At 39.8% G+C, this 15,084-nt stretch overlaps 1 protein-coding gene across 5 annotated transcripts in view; it reads right to left on the bottom strand.

The window, feature by feature from the left end:
* SLC16A9 (solute carrier family 16 member 9) overlaps window positions 1–15,084 on the bottom strand; it is a 59,885-nt gene that overhangs the window by 19,475 nt on the left and 25,326 nt on the right. For all 5 annotated transcript variants that reach the window (XM_050803048.1, XM_050803049.1, XM_050803050.1 and 2 more), the window contains one exon: window positions 3,977–4,120. In XM_050803048.1, coding sequence (XP_050659005.1) covers window positions 3,977–4,120 — 144 coding nt within the window. The remainder of the gene's footprint in view (window positions 1–3,976; window positions 4,121–15,084) is intronic.

Below are 15,084 nucleotides of genomic sequence, written 5' to 3'. Positions count from 1 at the left end.
CAGACTACATTTAAAAAATCATAGTACCTTATTATACCTGTATATCCATGACACTTAAAGATTATCTTCAATTATACAACAATTTTGAAAGAGGGGGCTTGTAAATCTCTATTTCTGCTAAAGCGAATATACAGGAAATGCCCTTTATATCATTTGGCAGAATTACAGTAAGAGAATCAGACTGTCTACAAACATGTTTCTTTTCCCTCCCCACTCTCAGTGGACTATGCAGATATTACCAAAAAAGGGCAGTGGCAGGAGGCGGGGGGGGAAGAAAATGGAATTCTTCCAAAAATCAGGAAGGAAATAATAAGAAAACCATAATCAGGTAGCTAAATAACAATATATTCTAAAGAAAAGAGAATACAAGGAATTGATTTTGAGTTGTGCTTTTCAGAAAAGCAAAGAGAAATTATTAGAAAGAGGCTTGAGCAAATCATTACAGGCACATTTCCTGCACCGCCACCTCCTACCCACCTAATTTTCATCTCCCACTGTATTGCTTTTTCCCCGGTTTAGTAATTTTATTGAGAAAACAGGAGCCTCAATTACCAGATTTGGCCGTGTGGCTTACAATCACTTGCCAATCCATAAAGATTTCTAATGAACTTGTTGGTAATATTAACCAAAGTGATGTTTTACAATGAAATGTGTTAACATTTTTAAGTTCTTGCATAACTCAGCAAACCAATGTTTTTCAAATAGACAACGCATGATGCTACAAAATCAGGTTTGAATGAAGATCTATTTAAAGTACAGAATAAACAGAGGCCGGGTACAGTGGCTCACGCCTTTAATCACAACACTTTGGGAGCCCAAGACTGCGGATCACCCGAGGTCAGGAGCTTAAGACCAGGCTGGCCAACATGGCAAAACTCATCTCTACTAAAAATACAAAAATGAGTCAGGCGTGGTGGCATGCTCCTGTAATCCCAGCTTCCTCGGGAGGCTGAGGCAGGAGAATCGCTTGAACCCCTGAGGCGGAAGTTGCAGTGAGACTCCATCTCAAAAAAACAACAACAAAAACAAAGTACAGAATAAACACATGAATTTACAGAGTACAAAAGCTATACTGATATGGTATCAGGTTCCTCATTGCAATTAATCCTGCAATCTGACAAGTTGGTACAGGTTTTCATTTGAGCTACAAAAACCTAAACAAAAGAGCATCATGTTTTCAAATTGTTAGTTTTGAAAAAATCAATTAAATGGTAAAACAGAATTATATCATTTAATACACTTTAGTATTCTTTTGACATTTTAGGTTGTAATATCCAAAATAACTTTAATTTCTTTTTCTATATTTTTAAATCTCTTACACAAATATGTCTGATTCAATAGAGCTTCTTCAGTAGCCAAAAACTACTGCTGTATGGGTCAGAAAGGAATTTAAGGAGAAAGGAACAAATATGTATTAAACATCTGTTTGCCTCTTTATAAACATTATCTCATGAATAGTCACAATACCTCCATGAACTCATATCAGTGCCATTTTATAAAAAATAAAAATGGAAGCTCAGAGAGGCTGAATAATTTTTCAGGGTCATAAAACAAATGATAATGGTTTATGCTAGCTAACATTCATTGCATTATGTCACTCATCTTCACAAACTCTTATAAGATGGGTGCTATTATTATGCTCAGTTTAAAAATGAGAAAACAGTAGTTACAAAACATGTTTACAGTCACACAGCTGGCAAGTGGATAAAAGAAGGTTAACCCACATGGTCCAACCCCAGAGCCTGCCTGCTAGTCAGTGTCTGATCTTTCCCTTGATCACATTGTCTAGCTTAAGAGGCCATCTAGCTCATTAAAGACAAATGAAAGTCTTTAGGATATGATTTTGCACAGAATCGCATCTTATAAATGTTACCATGAGACTGAACCCTTCTTATTTTTCTAAAGAGCTCATGATACAGGAATAAGATGTTAGACTGTGTAATAATTTCCTGTCACTTTCTTTTCAATTTGATACTCTACTTCAAATGGTAACAGAATGAAAGTGCCAGTGTTCGTTATTATCTCATTTATTTATCCCACAAACATTCCATGAGCCCTATACTATGAGCCTACTGATGAAATAAAACTGTGAAGAAATCAACGATGATGGTAAATATTAATAATTTGCCAGCAAGCAGTAACTCACAGGTCCCCAATAATTACTGTGGTGAGAGATATTTTTATTAATTGAAATCTAACTCAACTCTTTATTGTTATCTTGCTTATCATTTAGTCCTCACAAGACCCATCTGAGGTGGGTTTCTTAGGCTGCTTTCACAGATGCGGGAGGGTACAGCCATTCATGGAGATGAAGGAGCTTGCTCAAACTCACAGAACCTTTGTCTGCTGACCTGAAGTCCAGTGCTCCCTCCATGAGCTGACAGTTTCCTCTTAGTCACTGAGAATCAGAACCTATTGCCAAATCAGAGTTATATACATCCTCAGACTTGAGCCTGTTTTCTGACCCAGAATCCACTAACTTAAGGAAAGGCCAGGACTCTAGGAGGAGGGACATTGCCACAAACATGATGACAAGTTTGTACATATGGAATGATTACCTGAGTCTTTCCCCAAAGAGAACTATGGCCATCTATTTAAGTAACTGTACACTGAGGAAAGTGAAATACATTTTAAACATTGTTGTCAGAGACATGAAGAGTCTGCATGGCTTCCCCTTAAAGTGGGCTTACATGGGGCAGGTAATATATGGGATTATGACCCAACTGCTCAGCCAATGGTCCTTTCCCCAGTCCCTGATATTTAATTATAACACATATATGCAACAGCTGGTAGAACTCCCTACATTGTTCTGTGGTCCCTTGGCCAAAGCAATAAGAGTTATCATTCCCTACAACGCCATCATAGTGAGGAAAGCCAAGTGAAAGCCCTGTAACTCCGCCATCAGCAGCAGCAGTCAAAAGTGTAAGCCAAACCCCATATAAATGGACGGACTACTGAGTGTCAGACTGAGCGTCTCTAAGTATCAGACCAAGTCTTCTAGCTTTGTTAATTTAGTTAGTAATATTTTTACTTCTCTGAGTTTCACTTTCCTTCTCTGTAAAATGGGTTCTTGTGAAGAGGAAATGAGATCATATAAAGCATTTAGCACAGTCCCTAGCATACGATAAGTACTCAGAGAATATTAGTTGCTACATTTTCTATTATTTATTATTGGGGAAATATTTCCAGGCAGAAAAGAGGAATATCGGTAGTCAACAAAATTAGCTCCTTTGAGGCATTAAGAAGAAACTTGAAAGCTGGAGGCCATCTTTTTCTAAGTCTCTACCAACAGCTTCTAGAAATACCAAGTCTGGTGATTTTTAACACTGAACAGAATTAGTGTAATGACATGATAAGGATATCTTCCCAAATTTTCTGTACTCTAAGGTCCTGAGCCTCCTATACTTTCCTCCCCTGTAACCAGTATCATCCCACCACTCAGCTTTCTTCACTCATGTCTTATCTCTAAAAAAAAAAATAATACTAATACATGCTTTCAAATCTACTTTTTACTTGTGCTGTGCCTTTTCACTTGGGCCCACAGCAACAGATGCTATGGAATGCAAACAGCTGTTTGTGAACACAAACAGCTCCAAAGAATCATGCTTGACTGCCCAATAGGAAAAGAGCCACTTCATAATTTAGTGAGAAGTGACAGATGTCCATAACATCCAAGTTTTGTGTTCCCCTCTCACTTTTCCCGTATGTGCTATAGAGAGACAAGGGCTGAGATGAAAAACTTCCCTGTGCCTTGCAAGGAGATAGAGTAGGGATTGCTTGTTCTCTCAAACATTTGGATTCACTGTGCAGGTTTTTTTTTTTACTAAAGCAACAATTTTTGGAGAAGTGGTTATTGAAAGTAAATTACTAGTGAGCATTTTCACTCCTTTACATTAACTGGATCATAAACCTGGCACTGGTGAATCGATATGTATCTCTTGAAGGTTAGGAAAGTCATAGTGACGAGGTTCCTTACCCACAACAATGCCATAGGAAAAAAACAGAAAGTAGATATTGGGAGCAAAACTGCTCAACATCAGGCCTCCAGCCACCATGAAGCCACTGAAGATTGTGACGGGTCTTGCTCCAAAAGATGAGACACAGAGACTGCAGACAGGACCTAAAAAAAGAAGTGAAACCTTCACTTATTATCATATGATCCATCCGTCATAAGTTCAAAATGATTCTTTCCATCATAAAACAACAAAAATAAACATGCATTGAGTATTTATGCTATGCAGACACTATATAAGGCAGCTCATGTGAACAATCTCATCTCATTTTAATCTTACTGCAGCCCTGGGAGGTGGATACTATTGTTAGTCTCATTCTTTTTGATAATGAAATTAAAGGATAAGATCACATAGGTAAAATGGAGGTTCTGGAGTCAGATTTTATTCAAATTCTAGCCCTACTACTTGGTAGCTGTTTGGTCTTGGGCAACTTATTTGATCATCCTGTGCCTTAGTTTCCTCATCTGAAAATGGGAATTATAATAGTACCCATCTGATAGTGTTACTGTGCCCTGTTGACTGACAAGCAAAAGTGACCATCACCTGGAATTGTTCTACCATAAGTGGGCAACTGCTCATGTAACAGAATTTAAGTAATAGTGAAATTCTTTCCTACCAGGACTATACTCAGAAGTATGGAACTTAATATACTAGAAATAAAAGGACGTTAAGGGTTATTTAGCCCAACAGTCTCATTTAACATAGAAGGAAACTGAAGCTCAAAGAAGCTGTTCAAGTCTATGGTAGAAGAAAGACTAAGGATTTGGAAGCAAAGAGAAGTATATCTGAATTGAGTTGACAACCTTTCAAGCTATGATCTCTAATTTTCAAAAACCACACCTACCAGAATGGCTAAAGACAGACAATATTGTTAGCAAGAAAGTGGTAGGAACAGGATTCTCACACACTGCTGGCAGTGTTTATTAAAGCTGAACACAGCAGGCTGTAAAACCCAGAAGTTTCAATTCTATGTATACACCCAACAGAAACACCCACATAAACACCTAAAGTTATGTACATAATTATATGGCAGTGAAAATGACCTACAACTACACATGTTAAGGGTATATCACACAAACACAATGTAAATGAAAGACACCCAACGTAAGTACAACCCATATAATTTCAATTATAAAAACTACAGAAACAAGCAAAACTAATCTGTGTTAGAAGTCAGGATACTGGCTATCTTTATTAGGGGCTGGGGAGTCATAATCAGAAGAGAGCAAAGGCAAACTTGCAGGGTACTGCTCATATAATCATGAAGGTCATGATTATATGAGTGTGTTCAGTTCATGAACATTCATCAAGCTATACTGTCATGATACATACACTTTTCTGTATGTATGTGTCTTTTACCCCTTTTTGAAGCAACCTCAGAGAAACAATGGAATCCATCACAGTCTCACTATTTGTAAATGACAGAAGCAGGTTCCAATAACCCATGTACTATACTATGTCCTTACATTCTTCTCAATTCCAGAGAATTTCTTAAACACATACTTAAGACCAGTTTATGGCCCCTGAAATATACTGAGATCACAGCTTCTGGTGCTTAAGGCTCTCCCACATTCCTTCCTGGCCATAAATTGGATCCTTCCATTTTCAGGCCCTCTTGTGTGAGTCAGTGCAGAAGAGGAGACTGACACATTTACATGACAAACAGAGGGAAATATTCTGTGCCAGTATTTTAAAAGGAAAATCCATTTGAAAGACCAAACTTATCATCCAATAGTTAGGCTGTCTGTACACCCAATGAGAAATACTTAGATAATTCAAAAATAGAAACGTTTTAAGGGTCTAATTTTACAAATGGATGTCTGAGAGCATAAGGCATGACACTTCTCTGTTGTTAGCAAACTACATTGACATTGAGTTTCAGTGTTCGCAAATTTTACAACACAGTGGAATTGAAACACACAGAGACTATTCCTGGAATACTCGAAAAGTTTCAAGTTTCATCCTCAAAACAGGACTTTAACTCTATGCTCCTTAATGCACGTTAATTCCACGAGGAAGCCTCAGAGGCTGGGAGTGTGGGGGCAAGATGGAGGAGTCATAATTTTCATAGCACGTACAACCAAAGCCACTGTTGTATGAAATATACAGCATTGTTATAAACTATGTGATAAATTCTGAAGTCACTTTTCTTGCCTAACAAATGATTTTTTTGAAAAACATTTAAGCATTAGGAAAAAATGAACAGAAATTCTCTTACAGGTGAAAACAGCAAATGGAAACAGGTTTTAAAGTTCTCTACTTTCACACTGCCATCTGCTGCTGATTTAGAGAAATATATCATTAGGTCAGAGATCAAAGACAAAAAATTTTAGAACTGAAATTTTGGAAGTTGGAAATGGTCTAAACACCTCAATTTAAAAATGGTGAAACTGGAACTCAGAAAGATCATGTGATTTGACCAAGAGTCCACAGCTAGCCAATGACAGGTCTAAGGCCAAAGTCAGATCAGCATTCTCCCTGATTGAGAAATAGTTCAATTGGGATCTTAATTTTTTCCTAGAAATCAAATTATTAGTAAAGAACATCAGTGTACTGTTAGAGTAGGTAGACATGAGCAGGGCAGGAGAGCCCTTGCCTCACCCAGGAATTTCCGGTAACCATCAGGTGATGGTCAGGTGTTTATTATGCTGTTTTTCTGAAATGACAATTGGCCACAGCCAACACCAGGGGAAAACAGTCTCCCAGTAGATAGAAAACACCTGGAGCTGGTGATCAGCAGCTTCCCAGTAAGATCTCAGGAGTTGGGCACATGGACTCGGGCATGCTCTCTAAGAGGCAAAATGGATGTACAACCTTCCTATGGGGTGATTTGACTGCTAAAGGAAAATTGTCCCTACGGAGCACTAGCACAACCTCAGTAAACACACTATGCACGTGGTCACCCTCCCAAATGGCCAACACTGCACATGCAGCAGTTGAGCAACAGCCAACCACGAGGGAAGAATCAAGAGAGAAGGAAAATCCCCAGAACCATGCCAACTTGTAAAACCCCAAGTCAAGGACTGAATGGGGCACTTGAATCTCTCAAGTTGCCCACGTGGCCCTCTTCCAAGTGTAAATACTTCCTTTCACTCCTGCTCTAAAATTTTTTAATAAACTCTCACTCCTGCTCTAAAACTTGCCTTGGTCTCTTTGTCTGCTTTATTTTTTTTATTTTTTATTTTTTTTTTGAGACGGAGTCTCGCTTTGTTGCCCAGGCTGGAGTGCAGTGGCCAGATCTCAGCTCACTGCAAGCTCCGCCTCCCGGGTTTACGCCATTCTCCTGCCTCAGCCTCCCGAGTAGCTGGGACGACAGGCGCCCACCACCTCGCCCGGCTAGTTTTTTTTTTGTATTTTTAGTAGAGACAGGGTTTCACCATATTAGCCAGGATGGTCTCGATCTCCTGACCTCGTGATCCGCCCGTCTCGGCCTCCCAAAGTGCTGGGATTACAGGCTTGAGCCACCGCGCCCGCCGGCCTCTTTGTCTGCTTTAAACCCACTTCTGTCCCCTGGCTGAATTCTTTCCTCCGAGCAAGCAAGGATCAAGTTTGCTGCAGACCTGTATGGATTCACCACTGGTAATGGTACTTTGGTTAATGTCTTATAGATAACATAGCTTTATGAACTTACGTTAGATGAAAACATAAAATTTATAATCACTTGGTGTTCAATAGTTTAGAGCAAATTATTTTACCCTTATCCTTAGAACCCGGGTTTATTTATAGATCCTATTTACATAGATTTAAAATACAATAGCCTCATATTTCAGCAATAACAAGACAAAATGTGTCAAAGTGACCATCAAGTCACATCTGCAAAATGTGACACATTTATATGTTTAGCTTTGTAGTAACTGTGCAAGGCCTCAAGATGATAAACCATCTATTATTCCTCAGCACTGGATGAGTTTCAAGAGACAGATTAAATGAAAGGGCTACTTGCAGGAGATTTCTTACAATGCAAAGTGAAAACTTTGCAGAAGGGAACTTTGGAACAAAAGTTAGTTTGCCTATGACATGAACCAGTGATTCCACACCTTAGAACCTGAACAATTTTAGGGGAAAAAAGGGGAAAGGGGGAAGGGGATTCCTAATTTTTTATTTTCACAAGATACTTTAAAAATGGAATAACCGGCCAGGCATGGTGGCTCAAGCCTGTAATCCCAGCACTTTGTGAGACCAAGCCAGGTGGATTACCTGAGGTCAGGAGTTCAAGACCAGGTTGGCCAATATGGCGAAACCCTGCCTCTACTAAAAGTACAAAAATTAGCCAGGTGTGATGACACATGCCTGTAATCCCAACTACTCAGTAGGCTGAGGCAGGAGAATTGCATGAACCAGGAAGGTGGAGGTTGCAGTGAGCTGGGATCACGCCACTGCACTCCAGCCTGGGCAACAAGCAAAATTCTGTCTCAAAAAAAAAAAAAAGTAATAGCCATCTATTATTACTACTGCTTAATTAGAGAAGAAGAAATGTTTAAATAAGCAAATAGTGAGAAGGATGTAATTTCAGAATAAAATGCAAGGCAGTAAAAAGGTAATGGGAACTTCACACACACACACACACACACACACACACACACACACACACTCATACATTTCATCTATCATTGCCTTTATATTTATTTTGCCTTTGGTGAAAGTTTTTCTGGAACTTACCATTGCCTGTGTATTAGTGTTCAAGAGCCAATATTACTGTTGTCAGTATTGGTGTTTAGAAACCACTATTGCCTCAGCTTTCTAAGTTACCACCAATCCTGGCTAATTAAAAAAAAAAAAATTACAGAGACAGGGTCTCATTATGTTGCCCAAGCTGGTCTTAAACACCTGGTCTCAAGTGATCCTCCTATCTCAGCCTCCCAAAGCTCTAAGTTTTATAGGCATGAGCCACTATACCCAGCCCAGTGTGTATTTATTATACCTATAGCTCATCTAAACTGGAATGAGCCACATTTCAGGTGCCCAGTAGCCACATGTGCCCACCGTACTGGACAGTACAGTTCTAGAGTCTCATATAATGTTAGAAAAGGACACAGAGAAATCAAACACAATCCAGGATCTAGACAAGAGGCAAAACAAACTCACATCAAGGGTTAAAATAAAACCCAAGGCCAAAAGCACCAAAAGAAAGGTTCAGACGGCTTGTTTGGGGATTTCATAAGAGGGAGAACAACCAAGGCCACAGAACTAAGCCTTGAACTAGGCTGCGAAGTATGGTTATGTCAACAAAAGGGACGAACATGTATTCTAAATGGAGGAAATAGAAACATAATGTGATTTTTCAGTTTTTAATTTATTATAGGATAGTTTTGGGAATGAAATTATTCCCTTTGGGAAATAAACTCAACCTCCATGCACTTCTTTTTCCTAAAAAGTTTCAGAAAGTCCCAGGAGTAGAAGGATGGTCAGGTCTGCTGCAGTGAATACATAAGTTGGCTGATGCTACAGTGAGAAACAAAATATAGCAGTAACCAAGTTGTGGACCTGCCATGCAGCAAGGATTTCCTAACAGAGTGGATCAGTTGGGCCTGTGAAGGTTCTGCCTTTCCACCTAAAATGCAGGGAGCCCAAGGTGTGAGCTCCCCCAAATTGCAGGTTCCTCAATCCTTGCTCCAGCAAAGACTGTAAATCTCAAGTTCATCTCCTTGAAAAAGAAAAAGGCACTAAGGAGCCACGCCCACTCAAATTGTTGATCTCATATACCCTGGCTGCCTTTCATTTTAGTTGGTTTGGTGGTATTTAGATGGCAGAAAGCTTAACCAAAACCTGGTCTTTATTCCTACCAATCTTAAATCTGCCTAGCACACTGGGAACCTGCCAATGCAACAGAATCCTTGAGAGAGGCAGGAATTCAGTACTTCTTGAAGGAGTAACAGTGCTTAGAGATAAAGCCCAAACCCAGCTCTGCCAGCACTCATAACTCATTCAGCAAGTGGGCCTGGCCATACTGACTCACTGTATTAACATGGTGATATGTTTACTGACTCATATTATGAGTTTGAACACCTTTGGAGGAGGTAAAGACAAAAGGGAGAGGGCAAGAACTCTCAAATCTGCTTTGAGTACAAAACTGCAGACTAGATCTCCGTGTTGTTTCCTGCTGTTTCAGCACTTGGGTAGTGTGAGAAACAGAACCACTGTTTCCTTGAATTTGGAGAACAGTATCTAGCCAAAGGGTGTGTTAGCTCATCTTAAAACAATGCAAGGCCGCGATAGCTCTCTAGTTCAGTTACCTTCCATTCCTCCCATATCAGTCAGGTTTCAACCAGAGAAACAAAACCAGTAGGAAGTATATATTAAGACATTTATTGCAAGGAATTGGCTTACACATTTCCATACTAGGCAGCCAGACAATACCTGCCTAGCTAACCAAGTCAAAAATTCGTAGGGGAGGCTGTTAGGAAGGGCATGTTGGAACTCTCAGGGATAGGTCGCAGCTACAATTACAAGCAGAATTTCTTCTTTGGGGAAAGCTCATTTCTGCTCTTAAAGCCTTGCAACCATTGAGCCAAATCCATCTAGATTTTCTAGGATAATCTGCCTTATTTAAAGTTAAGTGACTATGCACTTTACTCACATCTACAAAATAACTTCACAGCAACACCTAGATTCGTGTTTGAACAACTGGAGAAAGTAACCTAGCCAAGGTGACACATAAAACTGACCGTCACACCTTCCAACATAATCCCTCCTCTCCAGCCAAATTTACTCCACCAGAACACAGCCTCTGCAGTACGGGTTCCAGGCCTCTGCATAAAGTTAATTCGCATGGACTTCCCTCTCCCTGTCTATCTGCTTATGAAAGTCCATCTTCCTATCTGGCCCATCTCAATAGCTTCCTCAAAAGCTATCCCTCTAAAACCTCAGAGATTGTTCTGCCATTGCTATTCTCCTTGATACTTGTGAATTCTCAAATTATTAGTTACCTTTTTTTTCTGTCTCTTCCCTGAGACTACAAACCTTTTAGAAACATGGATGGTGTTTTCTATCTTGGCATCCCTAGCTCAGAGACCTTAGGAATATATGTAATGAGAATGAGCTCATTCACAATGTATAACCCAGGAGGGTAGGATCCTTCTTACCCAGCTTTATTCATCCCAGGGATTATCCGGATAAACAAAGAAATCAGGCAAGGGGAAGAAGTATTTTCTTCTCAATTATTTAAGTTTCAAGGAAAAGGAATTAAGAATTAAGATTTTGAAGAGTGTAAAGCCCAGAATTCCATGCCTTTTCACAGTTGTAATATGTTGTTATGAGCTACTGTCCAAATCTAGGTTTGTCAACGCCCAGGAGTAGGACTTCATATTTCACATGCTTAGGCACAATCTTGGCAAAGTTCCAGCTCCCTCTCCTGCCCATCTTTCCAAAAACTGTCTTCATCTTTCATCCTGAAGGGTCCCTTTCTTTTGCACATTTTATAGACAATTTACTTCTCATTATTTACATGGCATGAGTAGTGCCACATGCAAGGAGAAATCTACAATAGTTCTCTTTATTTTAAAAAATGTCAAAGCAAATCATACATCAGAGAGTTATCAAAAAGTTAAAGATTAAAATTTAAAGATAGAGGGCTTAAGTCAGTGGTAGTTCCTAACTAAAAATCACTTTGGGGACTTAAAAAAATTCATGAGGTCAGGCACAGTAGCTTATGCCTGTAATCTCAACATTTTGGGAGGCTGAGGCAGGAGAATCCCTTAAGCCTAGGAGTTTGAGACCAGCCTGGACCACATGGTGAGACCTTGTCTCTACAAAAAATAAGAAGAAAATAATTAGGCATGGTGGCATGCACCTGTAGTCCCAACTAATCAGGAGGCTGAGTTGGGAGGATCACTTGAACCCGGGAGGTCAAGGTTGCAGTGAGCCAATACAGCACCACTGCACTCCAGCCTGGGTGACAGAGCAAGACCCAATCTCAAAAATAAAAAATAAAAAAATAAAAAATTCATGAATCTAGGCCCCATCATGGACCAAATGAATTAGAATGTCTGAGTGTCAAATCCACGCAATTATATGCTGAAATGGTCCCATAGATGATCCTAATTATCTCCCTGGCTAAGAACCCCTGATGTCCATTTGAGTAACCAACATAAAAATACTTATTCCACTTCCAAGGTACTAATAATCCACTTGTTTCTCTGTAGAGCAAAGTTGTTATAAAGCAGATGGTCAAAGTGGCTTGCACACTGCCAGACACTGCTTACTAATACTACATTAAACACTGTTTCAGAGTTTGCTTCTTAATTTATGCTATGAGGAACCCAAAGAGGCCAACATCAAATACAATATGTTCGGCCGGGCGCAGTGGCTCAAGCCTGTAATCCCAGCACTTTGGGAGGCCGAGACGGGCGGATCACGAGGTCAGGAGATCGAGACCATCCTGGCTAACACAGTGAAACCCCGTCTCTACTAAAAAATACAAAAAACTAGCCGGGCGAGGTGGCGGGCGCCTGTAGTCCCAACTACTTGGGAGGCTGAGGCAGGAGAATGGCGTGAACCCGGGAGGCGGAGCTTGCAGTGAGCTGAGATCCGGCCACTGCACTCCAGCCCGGGCGGCAGAGACTCCGTCTCAAAAAAAAAAAAAAACAAAAAAAACAAATACAATATGTTCAATGGAGCCAGCCATGCTGAAACTTGTACACAATATCTAAAGTGTATGTATGTATGTATGTTTATATATATATATATATATATGCATACACACACACACACACACACGCAGGCGTAAGTTATAACTGTTTAGCCATCCTTTTCTTCCCTACCATTTTTCATTCTTGAATTATTTGCCCGCATTTTTTCTACGCTCATCTTTAAAAGCTTTGCTCACCAGGTGCAAATGACATTGAACCTAGAGAGGTTAAGCGACTTGCATAAGGTCACTCAGCTCAATGGTTGTAGAGCCAGGACTTGAATTAGCTTCTGACTCCACCCTCAAGCTCCTTCAAGTACTTGTTGTCTCCTAGAATTTTGATAAGATGGCCTAACTCTCTGGTCCCTACAAGCAGGGCTGGCTTGTTGGATTTGTGACCTATGCAAGTTGCACAGGGCCCAGTGCTTAGAAGAATCCCACACTTGGTTTAGTGCTCTGCTGTCACTAAATTCTTAATTTTTTAACAAGGATTCTGTATATTCATTTTGCACTGGGGCCTGCAAATTATGTAGCCAGTTCTGCCTAAGAGTAAAGAGGGCTGCTCCTGGCTCTTGAGATGAGTGATCGTCCACCTAGAAACTTGGAAAACATGTAGAGCTGTAGTTGAATTGTCAAAAACAGTCAGCTTCAGCTCTGACCACCAATGCCCATCCTTAAGGAGATCTAGGCTTTCCTCAACCCTCTACTCCAACCTGGACAGACTTGTGAAAAGAAGCTTCATTCTTCAAGTATGTGCTAATTGAGTTAGCATTTCAATTATCCTTTGACCCTTGCTGGAAGCCAAAGTAATTACATTTCTGTTTAACTTAGTATTTGCTAATAGAAATGGTGACTAATTAGAGAACATTTAAAAAATTCTTTCCTCCCCACTACCGGTCTTATTTTAGAAATCAATACTTTCAAATCGCATTATTAACATTATCAATTATCATCCACTTGTACTTTGATGGCTTTACAAGCAATCCTTATTTTGAGAAACTCTATGAAACAAATCTAGGGCAAACTTTTCCTGTTTCCCTTGAGCTCATAATGGCAATATTTTTATTTGTTTACTTATATTTAGTCATCTTATCTGACATAGTGAGATGATCCCGCATTGTTTTTTAAGCCTTTTTGTCTTGTTTATAATTTAACAAGGTAATACAATAATTGGAAGCATTGCTTTTTTTGAAAGATATCCCCTTTAAAATTCAGGAGAAGCCGGGCGCGGTGGCTCAAGCCTGTAATCCCAGCACTTTGGGAGGCTGAGACGGGCGGATCACAAGGTCAGGAGATCGAGACCATCCTGGCTAACACGGTGAAACCCCGTCTCTACTAAAAAATACAAAAAACTAGCCGGGCGAGGTGGCGGGCGCCTGTGGTCCCAGCTACTCCGGAGGCTGAGGCAGGAGAATGGCGTAAACCCGGGAGGCGGAGCTTGCAGTGAGCTGAGATCCGGCCACTGCACTCCAGCCTGGGCGACAGAGCCAGACTCGGTCTCAAAAAAAAAAAAAAAAAAATTCAGGAGAGAAGCATATTTAAAAGAAGGAATGACTAATGCATTTTGTTTTAAGCATATTTTCAAGAAACCATTTTAGAGCTGAAAAATACCTTACAAATCATATTTAATGTTCTTATTTTCCCCATAAGAATAGAGACTGTGATTTGCTCAATGAATAATGGTGAGTTCATAGCATACAGGAAGAGAGCCCAGGGCTATGGACTCTATCTAGATCACTACCTTTTGTGCTTAAATAGTTCCAAATATGTTGGAGTAATGGTCACTAAATATTACTGCAGAGTTCAAACTATAACTCTAGAAGTTGAAGTGGCATATGATTTTAATGGTGCAAAGGAAAATAAAAAGTCTCTACTGTTCTCTCTAAAGATGACCGGAATCACTATTACATCACATGTAACTGTTCATCAAGAATATCACTTTTGGAGACACACAAAATATATCACATGTATCTTATACATAACACTATATTAAAATATTTAATGAAGATTTTAATGTTGTGATTGGATTGGATTTTGTGAGACTCTTTGCTATGTCTGCTTTTTCTTGTGAAGTTCTCATGACCACAGGACATGTGATTTGACCACAGTGTATCTGGAGCAGAGAAGAGTAATCACAAGCCATGTAGAAGCTGCTTAGAAGGCTGCCGAGAGCCATTTGGTCCTTTGGTCCTTACCAGTGTACCTTGAACATACTTTGAATGTACCTGGATCACTACCTTCATCTCCCTGACTCATTCTTACTCATACATGTGTGTCTTACAAGACTGTGAGCCTCTTAAGGGCAGGAACCATGTGTTTGCTGTTCATCTTTTCATTTGTAGCATCTAGTTCACTGCCTGGCACATCATAGAAAATAAATGAATAAAGAAATGAATGAATGGATGGATGATTTAACATCTTAGGGAGTGCCTGCATTTTCACACA

This window comes from Macaca thibetana, chromosome 9, assembly GCF_024542745.1.
Source record: "Macaca thibetana thibetana isolate TM-01 chromosome 9, ASM2454274v1, whole genome shotgun sequence".
Taxonomy (NCBI): Eukaryota; Metazoa; Chordata; class Mammalia; order Primates; family Cercopithecidae; genus Macaca; species Macaca thibetana.
This window is presented reverse-complemented; position numbering and strand designations above follow the sequence as displayed.